The 23,162-nt window shown below is 50.8% G+C and overlaps 1 protein-coding gene across 1 annotated transcript; it reads right to left on the bottom strand.

Moving 5' to 3' along the window:
• On the bottom strand, positions 1–21,415 carry STRIP1 (striatin interacting protein 1). Its single transcript, XM_041749762.1, has 21 exons — positions 21,218–21,415; positions 18,867–18,936; positions 17,841–17,915; positions 17,276–17,410; positions 17,063–17,183; positions 16,701–16,769; positions 15,645–15,751; positions 15,404–15,531; positions 14,153–14,335; positions 13,581–13,798; positions 12,510–12,575; positions 12,323–12,386; positions 10,973–11,044; positions 10,411–10,485; positions 10,090–10,187; positions 8,751–8,877; positions 8,439–8,539; positions 7,438–7,504; positions 6,796–6,900; positions 6,019–6,223; positions 1–4,879 (listed from the first exon to the last, which is right to left on the bottom strand). The coding sequence occupies exons 1-21, from the start codon at positions 21,395–21,397 to the stop codon at positions 4,632–4,634; spliced, it is 2,514 nt and encodes an 837-aa protein (XP_041605696.1). The 5' UTR covers positions 21,398–21,415; the 3' UTR covers positions 1–4,631.
• Positions 21,416–23,162: the final 1,747 nt, after the last annotated feature.

The raw sequence follows: 23,162 nt of genomic DNA on the forward strand, positions 1-23,162 counted from the left end.
TTTGTTCTACAAATATTTATTGGGTGCCCACTCTGTGCCAGGCATTGTGCTGGGTGGCAGGGATAGAACAGTCAAGTAAAACACAGTTCCCTCTCTCACACTGCAGGCGGAGGGGCGGGGGTGCACAGAGGAAAGACCTGTGAAAGCAAAGGGAGAGGTGGGGGAAGAGACAGACTAGGGCAGACAGTAAAGGCAAAGCAGAGAGCCACGCAGCAGAGAAGAGGCAGGCGGAGGTTGGGAGCGAACCAGGCGGGAGGGAGGCCCTGGCGGGGGAGGGCACGGGGAGGCCAGAGACCAGCTACTGGCTCCCATCCAGGGGCATCTGCCCACAGCTCATATTTTTCTGTCCAGTGACAGCTAAATGAAGAGAAAGCTAACTTTACAACCGCCCACTTCACACATAATGAATATGAATGGGCATCCCAGAGCCTGTTCCCTGGGATTATCTGTGAGCCGATGGCTTCTCCCACTGACTGGGCCATCATAGAGGGCCTGTCCCCTGGCTGGGACACAGGCAGCCCTTCCACCTGCTTCCCATTAGCCATCCTCCCCTCCTCCTCCACGCCTTAGGCGTCCCACCCGACACAGCCCCTGAGTCTTTCAGATGCCCCTGCCCCCGCGCCTCACCCCAGAGGTGAATTAAATTTGGAATCCCACATTTAAGAGAGTTGCTAGTCTCAATGTCTCTTTGCTAAGGCCCCTCTCTGCGCCAGTGAAGCCCACCCAGAGAAGCCCTAAATCTTGATCCTGGCAGGGGCACGGTCCCCAGCCCCAGAGCAGAGAGCCCTAGCAAGTGGGCCCTTCAGTCCGGTCTTAGTCCAGGCATGAGGAAATGCTTCTCATTAGAGCCGCTCAATCTTCCTTCCCCACCTCCCCCCAAGCATTTACATATCAACCTGAATTACAGCCCTGAAGTACAGACCTTCTGCAGCCCCCCCAACAGGAACACAGGCTCGCCAGGAAACACTAGGAAACGCATTCCCTGTATCAGGCAGAGGGAGCACACACCTCACTCCTGCCCCAGCCTCTGCCCCAGGCTCATCCTACCATCTTCCCCAGGAGCAAGGAACACAAAGCGCCTGCTCCCAGAGCCCGAGTTTCCTGATGCTGGAGCCCCCACCCTTGCCCCTCACCCACGGCAGGCTCCCACACCCAGTCTCTTTTCCAGGGCACTGATGGGGCCAGTGGAGCCCAGGGGGCCCTGCAGACATGTCTCTGTACCCACGTTAATGCTTTCACTTGCTCTCGTAGCCAATCTGTCCACCAACTGACAGCTCACCAAGCATAGTGAGAGTGTGGTGCTCTGTTCACCTGGATGCCCAGGGCACCTGAACACAGCCTGGCCCAGAAGAGGTCTTCAAGGTGTGACAGCAGGGTGGCTAGGTGAGTGGCTGACTTTTGAGAGCCTTCTGTATTTAGAGCGCTGAGCTCAGGATGAGGGATAGGAGGAGGCCTAAGACATTGTTCTGGCCCTTGAAGGAGGGTGTCTTTTCCAGAGGATTCAGGAAGTAGAAGCAAATCCAGTGCAGGCTAGAGTTGGAAGGGCCCTTGGCAGGACTATGAGTAGCTATCATTTATGGGCCACGCTGTCCCTCCTCAGCCAGGTACGTGGGTCTATTATCCATTATTTTATTCAGCCCTCCTGAACACTTTGCTGTTTATCATTAATCTGATTTTTACAGATAAGCCAACTAAAGCAGAGAGCTTGATGAGCGCAAGGTCCTTCAGTGAATAAATGCAAGAGCCTGCAGCCTGAGGCTGACCCTGCCAAGTTGACAAACGAATGGCACAGCTACTGCTGCCCTGCGCTGTCAGTGCATTAGAGGATAGACAGGAAGCTAGCTTTCTGGGAGAGAAGCCCAATGGGAATGGAGGGGCCGCCACACACAAGAGTCCTCTGGGACCCAGGAGAGACAGATGCCCAGGCACAGGCTGAAAAGGAAGGTAGCAGCGACCGCCCCTGAACTACCCTGATGAGGGCACATTTGGGGCATGTTAGAAGTCAGGCTAAGGCCTAGCTGACACTTGCCAAGAACCTTCTTGCCAAGGACCATGCTTAGCAAATACAAAGTGCTGACTGAATGCAGTGGTGTTAAGTGCTGGAGAATCAAAATGATTCCTTAGAGAAAGGTTGGGGGCCATGGGACGTACACACTTGCAGCAGTGTTTTGTATCTACATAATATATATTACATATATATATATATATAACATATATAGTGCTCAGAGTAGTGGCTGGCACATAGTAAGCACTAAACATTTGCTGGCTCCTGTGTGGAAAACTAGCTTTCAAGAAACATCAGTATGGGACCTGGTACCTATCTGGCATCTAGTTAAGTGGTAACTCTTTTGGTTAACAAAGGTCAGTTCCCTCAGGTGATAGAGCCACAAGGTAAGCCATCCTTAGTGGATTAAAGGAGCCCGGACCTTGAGCCTGGTTAGCAATAGTCACCATTTTATGTAACTCAATTGTTTACAAAAGGCTTCATGTACCCTGCCCATCTCAGGACCTAGATAAGAAGTAAAACCACAGACATGGGGTGACCACTTGCTCCAAAAGACATTTCTGTACAAGTGCTGGATTGGAATGGCCAATCTACCACTAGCATGCCCTGTGGCTGGGATAAGGCTCTTCCTCTTCTGGGCCAGCCCCTGGGCCTAGAGATGTGGGGATACACCAGCCCACTCAGGCTTCATGGGTCAGATTCTGTGTTCTTTTTTGCACAAATTTATACATAAATTAGATATATAGGAATTTACAGACCTTTGCAAACCAAGAGGAAAGAATGGCACACCTCTGGTTAAAGGGAAGCTTCAGGAGAGACTGGAGAAATCAAAAGAGGGGAAGGAAGCAAAACCTCCGTGAGGCTGGTGCAGTGAGTGAGATGGCCTGGTGCGAGTATGAATGTGAAAATCTATCCTACCCAAACTACAATCTCGAGATATGTACTTCCCATGGGTCCTGGCAGGGAACAGTAGAAAATCCATCACACACACACAAATTGTGTCAAGTTCCCTCGTCTGGTGCAAGTTACCGTGAGACAAAAAGTCAGTCATAGAGATGCCCCACCTCAGAGGCTGTGTGACTTGCAGAAAAGGTACAGTGCTGGCCTCGCCCCTGCTGCTGCAAACCATGCAAGCGTGTCCCAGAAGCCAAGCTTGGGGCCTGCACTGAGGCTCAGCCAAAACCCAGGCCAGGAAGGCACTGAACAAACAAAAGGGAGCCTGTCCCCAGAATACATTTCCTTTGTACGTCAAGACCCTTCAGATACTTAAGACTCCGTACACATAGCCTACAGGTTAAGATAAGGGACCTTCAAGTAATTCTTGAAAGAGAACAGTCCTATCATACAGAACCTCAAGATGGAACGAGGCGGAAGATGTGTCCAGGGATCAGAAGGCCAGGGGCAGGCTCCAGGAGGCCCCAAATGGACACCTACCACAGAGACTTTCCTTGCCTCTTTCCCAGCGATGTGGACTCCTGGGCCCCCCCAACACACTCCTCCCCCCTGTGAAGCTGACTCCTGAGGGGCTGCTTCCTTAAGCCCTGGGCACAGAGGTCCTCTCAGTCCCAACCACCTACTCTCACGAGGGCCCAGAGCAGCCAACCACCCCTCCCTCCCTAGCACTGAAATTAGGCTGGTGGAGGCCAACTCGGGAGTGCAATCCAGAGATGCCTGGGGCTTCTACTGCAATTACATCACACCCAGGGGTAGAGGAGCCCTGGAGCTGGGCTGGAGCTATTCCAGATTGATGTAGGGGGGAAAAGACTCTGGATAAGCGCCAACTCCCCTTGCTTCTCCCCCTCAGGTGGGAAAGGCATGCAGCCTGATGGGGAACAAGTGGGTGACCTATCAATGCTGGCAAGAAAACCCACTTTCTAGACCTGAGGAGATATTCAGGGGCCATGTTTCCTGCAGACACGGCAATGGGGATTGGTTTTGCTTCCTTTTAATGTAAACAGAATACACAAACACATTAAAAACCCCAACATGACATAAGAGAATACACAGAAATTTATATATAGGTATTTACAGACCCTTGCAAACCAAGAGGAAAAATGGCACCCCTGGTTAAGGGAAGCTTCTCTTCCTAACCCCTAAACCTGTCCAAAATCAAAGCACTGAAACATCTGTAGGAGCCTCTGTAATTGCTTCTGGATGAAACTTAGCAGGAGGCTGGAATGACATGAGAAACCCCTCAAAGCAAAACCAAGATTCTGACTTTCTGGCCCTGGCCTTCCTCCTTGGCAAGCTGACACGCCAAGGATTTGCGTCTCGGGAAGAGTCCGCATGACCCCTGCAATTCAGATGCAATGGCTTCCCAGCCCAACCCAGCTTTTCCAAGCCTTGGGCTGAAAGAAATGAGCTGCAACCAACCGTGTCCAAGAGAAAGTGGGAAGGAGTGGAGGAAAAGAGGATCCCAAGCAGAGAGCAGATGACTCTCTGGGCAGGATGCTGGCAATCAAAGAGGGGCCTCCCTCACAAGCCCAGCTGGACCAAGGGCAGGGCATGGTGGGGCTGTGCTGCCACCTGGGGGGATGTGGGAGCACTGCAGCAATGAACCAGGACAGCCTCTGGGCCACCTCCAGGTCACCCCTTCTTTCCTTCTCAGTACCCTGGCCCAGGAGCCTCACTGCAGCAGCTCCTCCCAGGAAATGGGCTTGGAGAAGACCTCCCTTTCTAACCAGAGGTCATAGTTCATCTGGAAGTCCTCGGGGAGGTCCACCCGCTGGCCCAGGACACTCTGCAGGCAGTTGTCCACAGGTAGGAAGTCCGGGTTGCTATGGGCCCGGTCATACCGCCGGGCGTTGAAGCGTTCAATATTGGCACGGAGGGCACATTCCTCTGCTTGGAAGTCCCAAGGCCGGGCATCAAGATCTGGGACAAAGCAGGAAGACATATTTAGGAGCCAAGTCCTCATGGTAGCTCCCCCTGGTTTCCCTGAAGTTGGGAACAGGCTGACCCTGGCTTGTAATGCTGTCAACCGGGAGACCTCCAATCCCCATCCTCAGGAAGACTGACAGGACTTTTTACTTAGATACAAAGGGAAATCAGGTAAAAAGAGAGAGGCCAGATCTACAGAGAAAAAGGCCCAACTGCAGTTTGGAGGACCCGGCCAGGGAGAGCCAAAGGAACACTGGCTTCTCTGAAAGTCACGCTCTCCCCGGCTCTCTGGGATGGATGGCAGGAAGCTGCGGATCCCCTCACTGGCTCCTTCTCTTCTCTCTTCCCTGACCAGGAACCGGGGACCACTCTGTCTCCTCACAAATTCACAGAGCACTGGGGTACAGATGTGGTCACTCGGCCATGGGGTGGTGGGTGAGGCATCGCCACGGGTGTGGCAACACGCTCAGGAAAGCCCGGGGGAGTCTGCTCTGCCTGAGGCCGAAGCAGCCTACCAGAGGGGAAGAACCCGTGCAGACAGTGAGCAGTGCAGGTACGAGGGAGGCTCCTGCCAGGAGCAAGAAAAGTGGGGACAACGTGGCTACTGGGCCAAGATCCCTTGGGGTGACAGAGGCTGGGCTCTAGCTGGGTGAAGAGAAGCTGGATCAGATTACGGAGGAGGGAAGGGAGGCTGGCGAGCCTTATATGCTTTGCGTTAAGAGTGTGGCTCAAATTCTATGAGAAACCAGAAGCTCATGAAAGATTCTACTCTGGGAGTTAGCATCACAGGATCTGCTTTTTAAAAAGATCACTCAGACACAGTTTGAGGCACTGACAGAGGAGAAGAGCAGGGCCAGGAGGTTGTTTGAGGTCTGTGAGAATTTCAGTGGTTAGAACCAAGGCAGTGGCAGTGGGGAGAGGAAAGCCAGGAAAGGATCTCGTGGCAGTTTCTGGAAAAGGAACTATGTCAGGGGGACAGAGGAACGGGGGAGGGTCACATGCACCAATCCCAGGCAGCTTCTCAAGGTCCTTCCTGGAGCTCCTATCCTGATGCTAGAGAAGCAGGAACTGGACTCTGCAGGTTTGTCAGAGGGAAAAGCCTCCCCGCCCTCAGCTTCACGCCACAGCCTTACCGTTGCCGTACGCCCAGTCATCGTTCAGCCGATGCCGCACCTTCTGGTAGATGGCAGACATGGTCTTCATGTTGCTCTTCCGCCACTGCCTTCCCAGGTACTTGGTCTGAACCTTAAGCAGCTTCAGCACGTAGAGCTGCATCATGGCCTGCTTCACCTTCAGGGCCCGCTTCAGGATAGGGGCCGACTTGAACACCACCAGCATCTGGGAAGGGCCACGAGAGGATCGGGTTGAGGTCATGGATCAACACCTGCACCACCACCTTACCGCTTACCTTCTGGGGTTGCAGGCAGGGGACCCTACCATCACAGTTTCCCCTGGGAGGACATGGACCCCCACTGCTAACATCATGGTCATCATGAAATCATGATGGAAGAAAAGCCGTGAGCTCTCTCACCTCCAACATTCCTATGCACCAAGATGTAGAATCTCCGAGAATTCACGGACCTCCCCACCCCAAAGGCATCCTCAGCTTCAGGGTTACTGGAGGCTCCCAGAAGCCTGGTTGTGTTACCACTGGAGACTAAGAGGACACAGAAAAATCCCTTCTCTAAGAGTTCATTGCTTTAAGGCACAACTAAGCTTCTAGCTTCCAGTTCAACTCAGCAAGGCACCAGGGATGAGCCGTTAAAATGCCAAGGATGTGGCTACCAGCGAGTGCAGCAAGAAGGGTGTCAGGGCAGCAGCAAGGCCGCATGGGGACGCCCTGGGAGGGGACAGCATGGGGTGTAGCCCTCTGCCTCGAGTCCCAAGTTCTGTCCCAAGCACTGGCTCACCATGGTCCTCGAATGCTTCCATTTTGTCAGCTTGTTCAAGATCCGAAGCAGATTGATACAAGAAAAGAGGTTCCTCCAGCAAAACTGGTTATTGTCACCTGCCTCCTACAGGGAGAGTCCAGGAACAATTGTAACCCTCATAGCTGCAGGATGCTCAGCACTGTCCAAGGCCCTCACACCTCCCTGGAAGTGTACTGGCAACCCTCTCCTCAAGCCAGGAGGACATCTGTCCCAGAGCTTAGCAGGGGTAGGGGACCTCCCTAGAATTTTTCTGTAGGAAACATGGAGCATGATTTTGGGGACTATACCCTCAGCCCCCATACCTGGGGCACTTGTACCCAGGCTCCCTCAGAGCTGTGCCCCACAGAGACACGACTGTGTGAGAGGCACCACTCAACCAAGTGAACTCTGGGTCAGTGGCCCCTGAAGACCATGCTCCTGACCAATTACTCCTTATATCCAAATCCTTCCACTATGTAAGGTCCCTCCCTCCAGCCCTTCTATGCAATTTTGGTGCTTTAAAAGCCAGTGCTCAACAATGACCTCATCTGTGAACACCTCTATCCCTGTGTCAGGGGAGGCAGGCCCTCTACCATCACCCCTCAAGTCAAGGAATGGCTGGGGAAGCACAGAGCCACTCACCAGACTCTCAGCGGTCAGCTCTGGTAGCTCATGCACCACGCAGTGAGGGTAATCCAGGACAGAAATGCTGCAGAGAGCAAGAGAAGGCGAGTGCCCACCGTGAGCAAAGGCTAGGGGCTGGTGAAGCAACTGCAATAGGGCTGGCTCCTGGCCTTCCTCCCTCACTTGGTGGCAGTGGAAGCAGGACTTTGCCCTGCCTGCACTCCCCTCATTTTCCAAGCTGGAGGATCAAATAGGAGGATCAAATCCCTGCTACCAGGGCAGCCCAGGTGGCTCAGCGGTTTAATGCCACCTTCAGCCCAGGGCATGATCCTAGAGACCCGGGATCGAGTCCCACGTCGGGCTCCCTGCATGGAGCCTGCTTCTCCCTCAGCCTGTGTCTCTGCCCCTCTCTCTCTCTCTCTCTCTGTGTCTCTCATGAATAAATGAATAAAATCTTAAAAAAAAAAAAAAAAAATCCCTGCTACCAGAGAACTTATAGGGCCTCTCTATGGCCAAAGACCAGATGGCCATCTTGTAAGGTCCAGAGGCCCCACTTTCCTACAGCAGCAAATCTGCAGAGATGGGGAAGATTTCTCAAGGCAGTTAATGCATGCCAAGCCCCTACTGGAGACAGCACCTGGCCAACCGCCCTCACCCTGTGCTGTGCCATCAGCTACAGCCGGCAGCAGGTGGGGGAGTGGGGCAGACAAGGGCTCACGGTGCACATGGCAGAGCTCCTCAGACAGCAGGAGGCCCAGCCAGTCTCCTCAAAGAAACACCAAACAGTTGAGGACAGTACTGGAACCCAGGGTGAGAACCCTCCCACGCAGGCGGACTGTGCCACCTGTCACTGGAGTGGCTAGACTCAGACTTGACACAGTGGCACTCTCCACAGCAGGGGTCGGTCCCTGTGGTCCCTGTGCTGAGGCCCGGCAGAGTGCTGGCTTGCAGGGGCTGAGCGGCAAGGAGCCCTGCCACCTGGCCACACCCACCCCTCCCTGCTCCTTCTCCTGTATCACCTGTTCTTGGCGGTGATGTAGGACATGATGTTTTGATTGAAGAACTTTAGGATCAGAGGGATGCAGTTGGCAAACACCAGGTGCTGGGCCATGTATTCAAACTGAAACCAACAGAAAAAAGTAAGTATGCCCTTTAGGACCTCGCCCTCTTTCCTCCAATGATAAAAGGCCTTGGTTGGAAGACTGTGTCTTAAAACATTCATGCAGAGTTCAAAGAGGTTTGAAGGTCAAGGCCTGAGTTTTTCAGGATTGGAGGAGTAGTGCTGCCTGAGGCCCTGGCCCAGGAAACAGGAAGGAAGGCCCTGCAGGTACCTGGTAGACGTGGTTCAACTTAAAATGCTTGAGCAGCAACAGCAGGACAGCAGAAATGGCCTTAACAATGACCTCTTTGTGGCGGTTCACGTCCACCCCCAGCTTCATGCTCTGCAACACTGTGGTGCTGGAAACACAATTCCCAGGGTGAGCCACCAGCAGGTACAGCACAGCCCTTCTGGGTGCTCGTGGGAGAGACGGCATTCCTGAGCCTTCCCTGGGCAAAGGCCCCCACCTCACCACCCACGCCCCGTGGGCATCTCAGATATCAGGCCCTGGGCTCCTCCTACCTGCCTCACAAGCAATCCAGCTCAGCACAATTCTCGTGAGGCCCCAAACACATTCTTAGCCTACTTCTCTGATTTCCTCGCAAAATGAACTCCTTTCCAAGTTCTTCGTAAGCTTTTGCTACTGTATGAACTTGGGTCCCTCCAAGTGTATCCTGTGGAATACTAGTACATTGAGGCTTTTCATACTGGGGAGAAAAAAGGGCTTTGGAGTCAGATATACTGAAGAAGCACTAAGTTAAACTGTTTCTTAATTCAGGGCCTTGCACTGTAAATCTCTGTGAAATTTAGTATTTGACTCTGGAACCCTTCTTCCAAGGACCATCATGATGGCCTGGTGTTCTAGGACGCTCCCTTTGGTATTAACCAATCCCTGCCTCCTCCCTCACCTGGCTATCATGGCCAGACTCAAGGGGCTCCAGCCCCCAGGGAGCTGGGCTCAGAGCTGGGTGGTACTGGCAGGCAGGCAAGCAGAAAGTCAGATCAAGGCCCAGGTCCTTCTCAAAGCAGAAAATGATCTCGGTTTGAACTCTCACATCAAAGCGATGAGGTCAGTGCCCCAGGGAAAAAGAATCCCTAAGGATTTCACTATCACCCTGAGATATCCACAAATATCCTGCATGCCAAATCAACAGCGAATAGAAAAGAATCCACACCCAGCTCAAGTTCAGCTGTTGGCCGGTAAAATGTCCAGTAGTCCTGGATGATCACACAGCTTTCGAGGGAGGGTTTGGGAAATGTCAAACACAGCCTGATTCATTTTACAGAGGAGGAAATGACTTTTCCCCAGTTCACTCAATGGCAGAGTCTACACCAGAATCCGGGCCTACCACACAAAGCCACTTCCCCAACCAGTAAAATTAAGTATTTAATCCGATACAGTTTCTTTCTTCTGAGCCAGGAATACCCTAAACTTAACCCACAGAGAAAGTGAGTCAAAGAGAGAAATCAACCTAACAAAGAGTGGGACCTGAGAGGAAAACCTTGCCTTTCCCCTCTACCCTGCAGCCTCTGTCCTGCTCCATTCACCGGTATGCTACTCAGCTACTCACGGCATCTCCTCAGGCAGGACATCGGCTAAGATGTTGATTGAGTCTGTTTTGGCCTTTGACGTGGGGGCTGCAGCCAGCAGGATCTTCAGCAGTGCGATCTGCCGAGAAGCAGAAGCAGCCCTAAGCCCTTAGAGGCAGTCCTTCCAGAGGAGCTCAGATGGGCGGTGGGAGGGGCTAAAGGACACTGGCAGAAGGTGCTCTCAAGGCCAGTGTAGTGAGGAGGGCGATCCCGCAGCAGTACCTACCCATGGCCACTAAAGGGGTCCCAGACCCAGAGCACTCCTGAAGAGGTGGCAAGGCCCCAGGAGCAGGGGCACTCACCATGTACTGAGGCAGGCTGGGAAGCAAGCCTTGGTAGAGGGTTTCTGCAGGTACTTGCTCAACTTCCTCTTCTCCCTTTTAACACAATTAGGCACAAATACAAAACCCCAGTCCTGATGGGTCTCCTGAGCCAGCCTGCTAGGCGGCTAGAGGAGAATCTTTAAGTAGTGATATAAATAAAGGTGTTGATAACGACAGCAAACATTGAATAATACGACCTGTGAGGCACTTTACCTGTAATAACTCAGTTAATCCTTACTACAACTCTGTGAAGAAGGCTATTATTATTCCCATTCCACAGGTGAGGAAACTAAAGCACTGCGAGATCCAGTAACTTGCCTAAGTGGCCACCTACCAAGTCAGGGAGCTGGGAGTCAGAGGCAGGTGATGGGCTCAGAGTCTGTGCTCTTGACCCTCATACTAATCACCCGCCACCCTTGCAATGGGAGCAAGACTGGGAGCTTCGAGGGCAGGGCCTGGGGCAGCTCTGTGGTCTGGGCCCAGCCCAGTGCCTGGGAACAGCAGGGGGGTGGGTGGCGACTGGAGAAGGCCTCAGACTCACCCCTGAGAGAGGAGAGCGAAGATACTCCTCCTCCATCTGCGCCTGGACCTCTGCAATCGATGTGTACTTGTGCTGGAGAGAGAGTGGGGAAACACCCCTCATTCGCTGGCCAAAGCCGCACACCCTGGCAAAGACCCCATGCGGTTTTCTTCAAACACAATCTTCTCAAAGAGAGCTAAAGTCACCACAAAAATCCCTAACTCAAATCCTGAAATATTTTTCTAAGTGGACACATATTTCTTAAACCCAGTCTAAAAAGCACACAATAGATTAGGAAAAAACAAAGGAAAGAAGGGACTTCCAGATAACTATAGAGATACGAGAAAACCACTAAAAGGAGAGTCAATGACTCAGAACCAAGTCCTCAAATAGCCTAATGGCACAGGGCCTGCTTAGCCCATTTGTACAAATCTCAAAAACGTATTTCACAAACATATCATCAACATTTACACTCTTGACATGTTGTTAGGGGAGATACCTCTTCCCCACTCTTGATGTTTCCTCCCATGTGGCGGGATACGTGTGTGTAAAAAAACTCCTGATCTCCCCTGCCCCTTTCCATACACTCACTCCTCTCCCTTCGCCGACTGGCAAGTATCAGGGAAGGAACAGGATTTTCTGAGCCCAACTTCCTTCTTTGAATTTCTCTTTAGAAAAAAGAAAAGCCTATGTTCTCTTCTGCTCCTCGATCAGGCTTAGCAGGGTTCCAATACCGCCTGGCCGTGGGTAGGTGAGTCCACCAACTCTGGAAGTAAAGCATTAGGGTGCATGTCGCTGCTGTGCCCTTTTGCCTCATTCTCCAGTCGCTCTATCAGCAAGAAAGCTGGTGTTTCAATCTCCATCTATCTACTCCTCTATTTCAATTGCCTTAGAGCTCGGGCTAGGAAAAGGGAAGGCTATTTATCAGGCCCCTTAAAACTCTAATTACCAAGTACTATCTTTAATAAACTCCCAGTTAAGTTTCCAACAAAAAGTCAGCTTAAATAAGTAAAACTGGGATCCCTGGGTGGCACAGCGGTTTGGCGCCTGCCTTTGGCCCAGGGCGCGATCCTGGAGACCCGGGATCGAATCCCACATCGGGCTCCCGGTGCATGGAGCCTGCTTCTCCCTCCGCCTGTGTCTCTGCCTCTCTCTCTCTCTCTGTGACTATCATAAATAAATAAAAAATTAAAAAAAAAATAAGTAAAACTTATAAAGAACTGTTTTAAAGGGTATCACCATGGTCCACCCATGCCTCCGCCCTAGGTTCCTTCAGGCAGACAATAGTCTTAAAAGGTTTCTCCCAAAGGGCTGCTCTCACTTTACTCACTCGGGACCAAATAGGTCAAAAGCTCATTCAATGCCACCTACCTGTTTCAGAGTCTTGATGCTCTCATGGATTGGCCTGGGCAGCCCCACCACTGTGTTGGTGTCACTGGTGAATAAAGAAAGCCCTGTTTTAAGCCCAGACATGAATTCACCTCGATCCCCAAACACCAAAGGCCAGGAGAGTGAACTCCCAGTACCTTTCTCCAAAAGGAACTCAGATCACACTCACCTGCCTAAAGTGTAACCTATAAACTTGCTACGGCTGGACTCGAGGAACATCTCAATGTCTTTCTCTCTGCCAAAGAGAAAGAACCAGGTTTTTATTAAATGTTATTTCAAGGTGTCATGGTCAATAAAACACAGAATGCCCAAAAATGGTGAAGCCAGAAGAAAAGATCTCCCACCATTGTTTTTCTTTTTAGGAAAAAAGAAAGAAAGAAGGAAGGAAAGGAGGAAAGGAAGAAAGAACTAAAATCCTTAGACTTTTTTAATGTCCTTTATAACATTGTTGGATCAATAACCTGAAAATATGTTACAGGTAATTAGTTTATCTGTAAAATTAAGGTGCTACATCAAACTGAAAAGCACACTTTATTCAGCTAACAAGTTTGTCAAAATAATTTCTCAAATATTTAAAGTTATTACAATTAGACCTCTCAGCTACTGATATTTTCATATGTGTCCTGGGTCCCTGTCTTAAACAATTGGCATGCAAATCTTGCAGTTTTCTGATGACTAGTTTTGTATTGCCATCACAGATCACTGAAAACTGGGGTTTCAGATCAAGAAACTGACTTCTGTATTCTTTTGCACGTCCATCTATTTCTTAAGCTGGTGCCTTTTCAAACAGATACCACCTCCATTTACTTATCCAGGTACCTTCCCACCCACTGATTCATGCACACATATTTCAAACATGCATGCCCTCACTGGATCCTATGATCCTAAAACTCTTTTTTAATCTGTTAAAAACCACATACAATCCCAGGGTGAGAGGAGATGAATTCAGTTAAATGTCCTGGTTTTCATTTTTCCCTATTCTCCCTTCATTAGTATGGCTAACCAAGTGCTAACTCATATTACCAACTCAAGAGCCATACACGGGTCTCTCTGTGCAAGGCCAGTGCCCCGAGACCTCTGGGCCAACATGTGGTACTGTATAAGACAGCTTCATCCCAGAGCCAAGGTCGGCCTGGCCCTACAGAGGACTTCCCATGGTGACTCAGGCCAGATGCCAGGCCTGGGAGTGGGAGATCTCTGGCTTCAGAAGCCAGGAGTGTGCCAGATGTCTGGGCCTCACCTGACCTTGGGAGCCCATGGAAGCCCCTTTGGGCAGGTGAGCCTGTCAGTCTGTGGGTGCTGCAGTGGGGGAGGCATCACTTCATCCCGTTCAAGGGGGAACGTCTCCCCCTCCAGACTGTTGTCATCATCATTCTCCTCTTCCTCTTCTCGAGAGTCATCAGCCTTGTAGGGATCCCGCTCGTTGAAGGCGTCCAAGTTGTCCTGTTTTATCAGCGCCTGAAAACAGAGGGACAAACCAAGCAACCATTAAGGGCAAGGAGGCTAGAGAGGCTCTATCACAGAAGGTAGTAGGCAGAGCCAAGGGCAGTGGAAAAGCCTGAGAGGAAGCCAAAGCTGAGCCAAAACAACAAAGGCCTTCTTGCCCCAGAGCCTCAAAAAAAAGCCATGTGTGAGTACCTACAATAAACTGGGCCCTGGGCTAGAGACATAGAATCCCTGGCCCAGAGGCCTTCATTTGGACTAGCTAGTCAGAGATGATTTCCAACAGCCCTTTTCACACAGGGATCATGCTGCTACATGTCATGCACCTTGAGACCCTCAGGAGTCACAGGGGACATCGATTACCCTCACCTTGTGCTCCCGACGGCCCCGCTTTTGCTGCTGCTCAATCAAGTCTGAGGCAGATGCCGGCGGAGAGGCAGCCCTCATGTTACGGATCACCTTGATGCTGTCCTCAGGCAACGGAGGGAGGCCCAGGATGGTCCGCTTCTCAGCCTTCATGCTCTGCAGCTCCTCAAAGCCACCCAGTGTGCACTGCATCATGGACAAGGGGCAGGGCTGGGCTGAATGCATCCATGACTGGGTCCCTGGGCCCTGTGTTAGGCTCAAAAGCACATGTGATACCACGACCCACACCAATCTCTGAATAAGGAACTCACACGAGAATTCAGCAATGCCAAGGTGGAAGCAGAGAAAACGGACCAAGGGAAGGAGACATGGAGGCTAACTGAGCTAGTGGACATGCTTAGCTCCATATGTAGATATACTCTTCATGTCAAAAAGGCAGACTGCAAAGCCTACCCCATCAGGTTCGTAGAAAAGTCCATGAGACTCACATACTTCAAAAACTGTACATGCCGGTCTTTCAAAATCAAATTGGGGATACAGTTAGATACTACCAAAAAAAGGGAGAAAAAAAAAAGCTTCCTCTCATCATGCCCCTAGAAGCCAAAACCCCAGTGGAATTCAGCTTTTGCCTCTGGCTTCAGTGAGGCTTTGTGAGGAACCAAAGGGATGTGTGACCAAAACAAAAGGTGCACATCACTCTAAAGATTAAGAGGCCCTTAACTCACTGAGCCTGGCTCTGCAGAGTTTGTCTGCTCTGGAAGGAGGAAGGAGAGCCTCAGAGGGAGGAGGGGGTCCCAATTGCAACACTGCTCTCTGCTGAAATCACTCCTCCAGGTGGGAAGGGCGCTGGGCTTGGCGGCTGACAATGGCCCGAAGCCAAGGGTGCTGGCCAGTCCTTCCCCAGCCAGAAATGGGCTCCATACCACACCCTGAGGAAGATGGCACTAGCACAAGGCTCGCTCTTGCTTCCTTCAAGTGACCTCTGACTGAGGGGACCCGATTACACCAGCTCTAATTCTGCCTCCAATCACTTTATGGAAGCAGCTTCCAGGAGTCAGGGAGCCCACAATCTATTCTGACCCAAGGGCCAAGTCCTCTTTGACCATAGTGAGACAAAAGTACCAAAGCAGTTAGTTATATATTAATACACATATAGTTTTTCACATAATTCAACATTTAAAAAGATATACAATGAAAAGTCTCCCTCCTGCCCCGATCCCTAGCAGCTGAGTTCCCCTTCAAGGAAATGCTCACCAACACTGTCTTCCAGAGCAGCAAGAGAACTTTCTTCATGGGGAAGTGAGGGGCATGGCCGCTGCAAAATTTGGTCACCATCCCAAACAGCATGATGGCAAATGGTTCATTGTTGTACAGGGGGGAACCTAGAGGGAACACTAAGGGATCAGGACCACCAGCAGGAACAGGACCCTCCCAAAGGCCAGAAGCCTCTGCTTCCAGGCAGGGCCTCAGCACCCCAGGATCTCTAGGGGCCTACCCAGCTCAGCCCTGAAGGTCTGTCGCATGGTCCTCCACTCAGCCTTATCGCCCTCACACTCCTGGTGAACGGTCTCCACAATCAGGTACATGATGTTGAGCAGGACCCTGGGAACAAGAGCCAGCTCATAATGGTGCAGAATGGGGAAGCAAGGGAGTGTCCCAGCTTCCCCACAGTCTAGCTGACATGAGGAAAGTGCTTGCACAAAGGCTAGCTAGGGGCGGAGGGCTGTGACGCAGAGAAAACCAAGAGTCCCACAGAGCACCTCTTGGTGTGTGTGTGCCCTTTCCTGGCCTCTGCTGCTAAGATCCTGACCAGATCTTACTCTGCTTGATATTTCAGCAGCATCGAGCTAAGTGCATATCAAAGCAGGTGCTTCATCGATGGGTTGCTGAATGGATTAACATGAACAAGAATGGCTCAAAACATTTCTGGTCCTAAGCTTCCTGGAGCAAGAAAAACTCAGAGGTGGGAGCTAACTGTGCAAGTAGGTGCCGGATCAGACAAAGCAGCACGGGGTCAAAGCTACTGTGATGGAGCAGAAATAGGGAGCCAGCGGGCGGTGCCCAGGGACCCGACCATAGTGGGGAAGACCACCAACACCAGGTCTGAAAACTCCCAAACTCAGAGACAAAGATGCTAAGCCTCACAAAAATGCGAAGGTGATCTCATTGTTCAGCAGTTGCTACTTCCTGTGCAGCCACAAAATATCATCAAGTAGATGGGGGTCGAGCTGCGTACCAGAAGGTGGAGCCCAAGTAGCCACATCATGCGTTTCACCAATCACAAAGTACCACACCACCAAGTTCTCAGCAAAAGTGTGGGCAGGAGGCCATATCTCATTGTGGCTCTAGTAAGTAGCTTCACCCTAGGTTTCCTGTGAGGGATACAGCCCAGAGGCCCACCGAGGGAAAACCCTCTGCAGGGCTGACTCAGGACACAGGAAGATCAGCATGCGCAGAAGGAGCACACCCACAGCGAGGGCACCCAAAAACACCCTCCTGCTGCCCGCTCTGATCTCATTCTCAGGGAACCCAGGCTTGCTGCCTGCCTCACCTCAGGTCTGTGCTGTCAGCCAAGGAGATGGCCGGCTTCCTCACTGCACTGCTGCAGGCGGCACTATTGCTGCAGGAGAGATTTGGGAGTCAAGTCTTCCCCCAGGAAGGAAGAGGAGGAGTTCCCCTGACAAGGGCCACCCAGTGGAGGAATAAAACTATATATGTGCTTTGACTGCACAAGAGGCCACAGCTCAACCTGACTGCTCAGAACAGAGCCTGGACCACGCCCTCTGCCTTACTAGGCCCAGTCACCCTCCTCTGAGACCTGAGTCCTGCCAGCTCTGACCACTGAGTCCTGCCAGCTCTGTCCCCTCGACCCCTGCCTCCCCTTCCCTACTCCAGCTCCTCAGACGGACTCACTCTATTTCCATGTTCAGAAGTTCCACCAAAGCATTGAACGTGCCCACCTCCAGGAGCAGAAAGATGTTGTAGCGCATCCAGGACTGCACCTCTGCCTCCGAGCTACACTCTCCAAAGGTGCCTGCAGACACAGGGCTCATGGAGTCCTTCCCCAGATCTGACTAGGCAACGTCAGTGAAGGCAGTGTCAGGGTACCGGGGGCCCACTCAGTACCTTGGGCAACGTAGAGAATTGCTCGAGCCACCTTGAGTCTTTTCTCCCTGGCAGTGACTTCCAAGCCATCCAGGAGCCTCATGGCATGGGTACGGTGCTGGTTAGTATCCAGCTCGGTCCATTTCTTATCTGTTACTGCAGGGCAAGAGACCAGTTATACTTGAGCCCAGAAAAGTCCTCACAATGGAATGAACACAATGCTAACTCACCAAATTCAAGACTGCCACAAGACCAGAAAACTCAGTAAAAGAAGTTACTCTCTACATAAGGTGGAAGGTCATGCTGCTGCTCTACAGATTTCCAGACTGAAACACTGATATTTTTTATGTTATCTTTATCACATAAAGCTTCCTCCGCTCCCCATATTCACACTCTGAAAAGCTACCACCAGAGTACCAGCAATCCCCCACTAAAGCTCACAGGGGCCAATCATTGAACAATCATGGTTCAGCAGGTCTCTTAGGCCAGTCCAGAATGACTCAAGTTGCTCAGATGACTAAGAGAAACTCTGCAGCTCTCACCACGCAGGGACAGAGGAACCAACAAGTGCAGGGAACCGGCTCACCATGGATCCGGAAGTCCTCCTCAAAGCATTTTCGATTCATCAGGAATTCTGGCCCTTCCGTGTAGCTGTAAAGCTCTATTAAGAACAAAATCTCATTAGCTCCACGTCCACCTTCCATAGCAGTTCTCATAGGTAGCAAAGAATATAAGGCATCTGCTTCTAGGCCCCAGTCTCCCTGAATCACAGTGACTCCCAGACTATCCAATGACTAAGGGGGTGTGAGTGCTCTGATGTGCACGATGCAAAAAAGTGCTGATTCCCGCTAGCAGCCGATAATCAGAATGCCACATAAATCCAGGCCTTTCCAGTCCTGTGCATATCAATCCCACCATGCCATGACAAGGCTGACTGCCACCATGGACAAGTGTCTCTCAGGTGGCCCTGACTTCCTAAATAGGACCTGTACTATGGAGGCCAGAGAAGCAGCTCAGGCTAGCTTCACATTACATGTGAGTAGCAGTGGCAGTAACAGATGTGCACAGATGCAGCACACTTGTTGGCATGCCTCATGAGTGACCTACTGCTCTAGGAAAGACCACTGCTGGGCACAGAGTGCATGGCCAAGGAGCATCACTGTCTGCGACCAGGCCACAGCCAAACGAGCTGACCACACAGAAGAAGTGCTTCACCAAAGTAATGGAAAAGCCAAAGTTATAAGATACACAAAGCCTGAATCCCATAATTAACATGTTTACATATATATGTGTGTGTATATATATATGTAAACATGTTAATTATAAATATATATAGGTATGTATGTATGTATATATAAATCATAATTAGCTAACCAGGGGAAAAAATGAACTCCAAAATGACATTCACTTTTTTCTTTTTTTTAAAGCTGTTCATTGCTTTAATTTTGACATCTAGAGGAATTAATCTCTACTAAAAAGTCATAGGCCATAACCTAGAGAATACCTTTTTACCTTTTTATATTGTAAAGCACTTGTGACATTCACTCTCAATTTTATTGAAGACCAATACAGAAAAAAACACCCCCAAATAATATGGAGGTCTGTGTTTTACCTGAGAGCTCTGCAGCCCACTTGTCTGTGTCAGCATATTCAAACTCGAGATCTGGCGACTCAGAATAGCCCTGTTGAGAAAAGGACAAAGAGTAATGCAAGAAACCGTCGTGTTTTCCAAAGGAGGAAATACATATGCACTGAGACACTGTTGTGTTATAAGACACCACTGCCTCCACTTTTCTTAGGTATTAACACATTTATCTCCAGGGCTAGCTCAGGTCTTCCTATTAAGCCCTTGCAAGAGCACCTTCCACTTTTCCTTAGTAGCACAATTTATATATATATGTATATTTAAGATTTTATTTATTTATTCATGAGAGACAGAGAGAGAGAGAGAGAGGCAGAGACACAGGCAGAGGGAGAAACAGGCTCCATGCAGGGAGCCCGATGTGGGATATGATCCTGGGACTCCAGGATGAGGACCTGAGCCAAAGGCAGATGCTCAACCGCTGAGCCACCCAGGCGTCCCTCAACTTATAATTATATACCAGCATGTGTGTTTATTTCATGTATGCCTCTCCATGAGACTCCAAGTTCCTTGAGAGAGAGAACTTGTCCACTCTGCTCACCTATGACTTCACAATGCCCAGCACGCTACCTGGCTTGAATAAGTGAATATAAATGAAGAGTTTATAGTCAAATAAATTCTTGTTAGATAAATGAACACAAAGCCTCTATGTATTCTGTGCAGTGAATGACCCATTTCACATGGTGCTAAGATTCTGGAAGCCTCACTTCTTTCTGGCTAGTAGTAAAAGCCATCAACAGTTCAGGGCAAAATGAGTATTGACAGTCCGCTTTCCTGCCCTTCTCTCAAATTTCCGTGAGAACTGACGGGCAGAGAAGGCAGCAGCCTAACAGAATGGTGTCCCTCCAACAGACAGGAGAGAAAGTGACAAAGAGAATCTGTTCGTTGCTGGGGACAGGTGATCACGGAGACCACACCATCTTGAAAACCTTGTGCTGGGAAGAGGGAATAGGTAAAGTCCTCAGGCCTAATTACAAGCTACTTTGTAAGACAAAGAGCACTCACAAAACAATATAGCAAACCCACAGAGAAGGAAAAACAAAGAACTTTACTCGGCCAAAGGCAACAATGCATACTTTCTCTAGTTACTGAGCTTCAGTTCCTTCATTTATGGAAAGGGGATGATAAAAATCCATCTTGAAGGTTTTGTGTTTTTTTTTTTTAAGTATTTTTATTTATTTATTTAAGAGAGCCCATGAATAGGTGGCAAGGAGAGGGAGCACACTCCCCACTGAGCAGGGGGCCTAACCCAGGGCCCGATCCCAGCATCCAGGGATCATGACCTGAGCTGAAGGTGGACACTTAACCTACTGAGTCACCCAGGCACCCCTATCTTGAAGGATTTAAGGACTAATCAAAATTATGTAGCACACAGTGGGCTCTCCCCAAGACCGCCTCACTGTCCTCCAGGCACAGCTCAAGCTCCCAGCCTGTGGATTCCAGCTATGCCCCAAAGAGCGGAGTGCAGCTCTGGCATCTCCAATAAAATAACTGATTAGGTCTCTCAGCTTAAATGTGTTCACTGGCTGCCTTCCCTGCGATGAGTCTATATGGAAATTAAACGGTAGAAAAGAGAAATTTACATGCATCAGAGGGTCATGATCATTGCCTTGATCACTGAAGGCTACTCAGGAAAATCTAAAACTATTCTTAAGCTCTAAGTCCTCTCCTGATGAAGGCGGGTTCACTCCCACGCCTTTCATAATCCTCCATCACTTCACCATGCAAAAGCTCCTAAGAAACCAGTTTCACTGCTTTTTCAAATAATTCACTTCAAGCTCAGAGTACCTCTATTTTGGACTTGCCAAATTTTGACACGTTTTCCCAGGGGCATGCACTGCCACCAGGACACCAAAGCCTGCGAGGACCGGATTTCCCGGCTGTGAGGCCAGGCCGCGGCGCGGGCACTAGCGGGGGTCCCCTCCGAGCGACCTCCGGCGGGGGCGGCCCCGGGTCACAGCCCGGGGCCTCGGCGCTCCCTTCCTGAGGTCTCCGCGGGGAGGCCGGGAGTCCCGGGGCGCCGAGCCCGCTCCTCCGCCGGCCGTTCGGGGGGGGGGGGGGGGAGGGGGCGGCGTCCCGGAGGCGGGGCCGGGGAGGCCGCGGAGGAGCGCCGGCTCCGGGCCCGGCCGGGGGCGCCGGCGTCGCGCCCCGCTCCTTTCGCTGTGAAGTGCCGCCCGCCCGGGCTCCGGGAAGCCCACGGGAGCCCACGGGGAGCCCACGGGATACCACGGAACCCACGGGAAGCCCACGGGAGCCCACGACCAGCCCGAAAGCCGCCCCCCCCGCCCGCGGGCGCTACACCGGCCCCCCAAGCGCCTGACCTCCGAGTCTTTGCGCTGGTTGCGGTTGAACTCCCGGGCTTTGCCCCCGGGCAAGAGGCCCCCGCCGGCCCGCGGGGCCCCAGGGGGAGGCTGCGCGGCTGCGGGGGGCGGCGGTGGCGGCGGCTGGGGCTGCTTGTTGTTCATGATCAGCGAGCCGGGGACGCCGGCTGCCGGCTCCATCTTGGCGGCTCCACACCCCCGGCTCAATTCTCGGACTCTAGTCTTCATGTAACTCTCGCGTGATTTCCTCCAGGAACGCCCCCCCCCCCCGGTCGCCATATTAGGTGTGTCGGCAAGTGCCGGAAGCCATCTTGGCTGCCCAACACCTCGCGAGATCATCTCTTCCCGGGCTCTTAGCTTTCTCTGGCCTCTTGGTTCTCACCCCTTTTTAGTCCTTGTGTGGGTGCAGTTTTACCTGTGAGTAGTCCCATAGCTCCTCAAGTCCTTGACTTGCCCCCACTTTGCCTTAATATAGCTTTGCACTTGTCACTGTGATAGCCCTTTGCAAAGCTTAGGCGACCGAACAGTGAACAAAACGGGTAGGATCCCCAGTCTTCAGGGAGTGGACACTCACCTGGGGGTCATGGGCGAAACAAGTGGCTAAAGCAATTAGAGTTGTGACTAGCATGCATTCATCACTCATTCAACGCTTTTTTTTTTTTTTTTAAAGATTTTATTTATTTATAAGAGACACACAGAGAGGCAGAGACAGGCAGAGGGAGAAGCAGGCTCCATGCAGGAGCCCGACGTGGGACTCGATCCCGGGTCTCCAGGATCACACCCTGGGCCAAAAGTGGCGCTAAACTGCTGAGCCCCTCGGGTGCCCCTACTGTGCAAAGAGGCATGGAGGCATCGTAAGCAGAGGGTCCTGGGGTCGCTGTGGCAGTGGAGTGAGCCAGGGGATGAACAGGAGGAGATGAGGGCCAGATAAATGCAGAGCGTGAAGGGGATGAAATTTTTTTTTTTCTATTTTCTATTTTCTATTCTAAGTAAAATGGAAAACGATCAGAGGGTGTTAACCAGGGAGCTGTTGTGGTCTGAAGTTTACAAGACCAATCTGGCTGCTTTTTGGAAAAGGAATTAGAGACTTGAGAGTGAATGAGGGTAGGCAGGTTAGGAACTTTGTAGATGAAAATGATGGTGCTTGCACCAAAGCGGAGTTAACAATATTTCTATGTTGTGTGGGTAGATGTGACAGGATTTAGTAAAAGGTTAGAATCCTATCAGCAGGTTAGAGTGGAGTAAAGAATGAGTCCTAGATTTTTGGCTTAAGCAACTAGGTGAATGGTTGTATAGCTGATTACATTAGGGAGGTCTAGGAGAAAGAAAAACAGGTTTAGGAAGATCAAGATTTCTCTTTGGGGCATGTCAAGCTAGAGATGCCCATTAAACGTCTTAGAGGTAATGTGTGATAATTACCTGTTACTATGCTGTGAAGGCATTATAGGCATTTTCTCCGTCCTTGTCCCTCCAGAACTCCATCTTGGCTACTCCAGCTCAATTCCCAGAAAGTTCCCCGTGATGCAACTTTCTCAAAATTTCCACCATCCAACTAGTAGTTGCTTTAAAAGTCTTTGTTGTAAACTGATGAATAAACTTAAAGCCACTATGTTGCTTCTTCCTCCTACTGATCTTCCCATCCTTTGCCCATTTCCTTTTATGTCTAATAATACACTTTGTAAATTAGCATTTCATCCAAGCTGGGCTGGGCCAAAGTGATAGGAAAAACTAGGAATTTGCAGGAAAAGGACTAATACGGCTAACCTTTTTGGATAAAATCAGCAAGTCCCACAAAACCCAATACATAACTGCTGTCTAGTTTTAGTGACCAGTTTGGCCAAGTTCTAAGACTGACCTATACCACAAGTTCTATCACCTAGGGGGAAGAATAGACCTTGAAACACCCTATACTGTTTCATCTCTGTTCAGAGTAGGGAAAGTTTAA

This window comes from Vulpes lagopus, chromosome 3 (genome assembly GCF_018345385.1).
Source record: "Vulpes lagopus strain Blue_001 chromosome 3, ASM1834538v1, whole genome shotgun sequence".
In the NCBI taxonomy this organism is placed as follows: domain Eukaryota; kingdom Metazoa; phylum Chordata; class Mammalia; order Carnivora; family Canidae; genus Vulpes; species Vulpes lagopus.

Bases quoted from the DNA above. Each gene is read 5' to 3' on its own strand.
- STRIP1 (XM_041749762.1), bottom strand. From the start codon at position 21,397: ATGGAGCCGGCAGCCGGCGTCCCCGGCTCGCTGATCATGAACAACAAG. The intron at 15,532-15,644 runs GTAGGCCCCTAG...TGTTCCCTCTAG, and splicing joins GACCTTCAGGGCTGAGCTGG to GTTCCCCCCTGTACAACAAT. The intron at 14,336-15,403 runs GTGAGCATTTCC...TCCATGATGCAG, and splicing joins TGCTCTGGAAGACAGTGTTG to TGCACACTGGGTGGCTTTGA.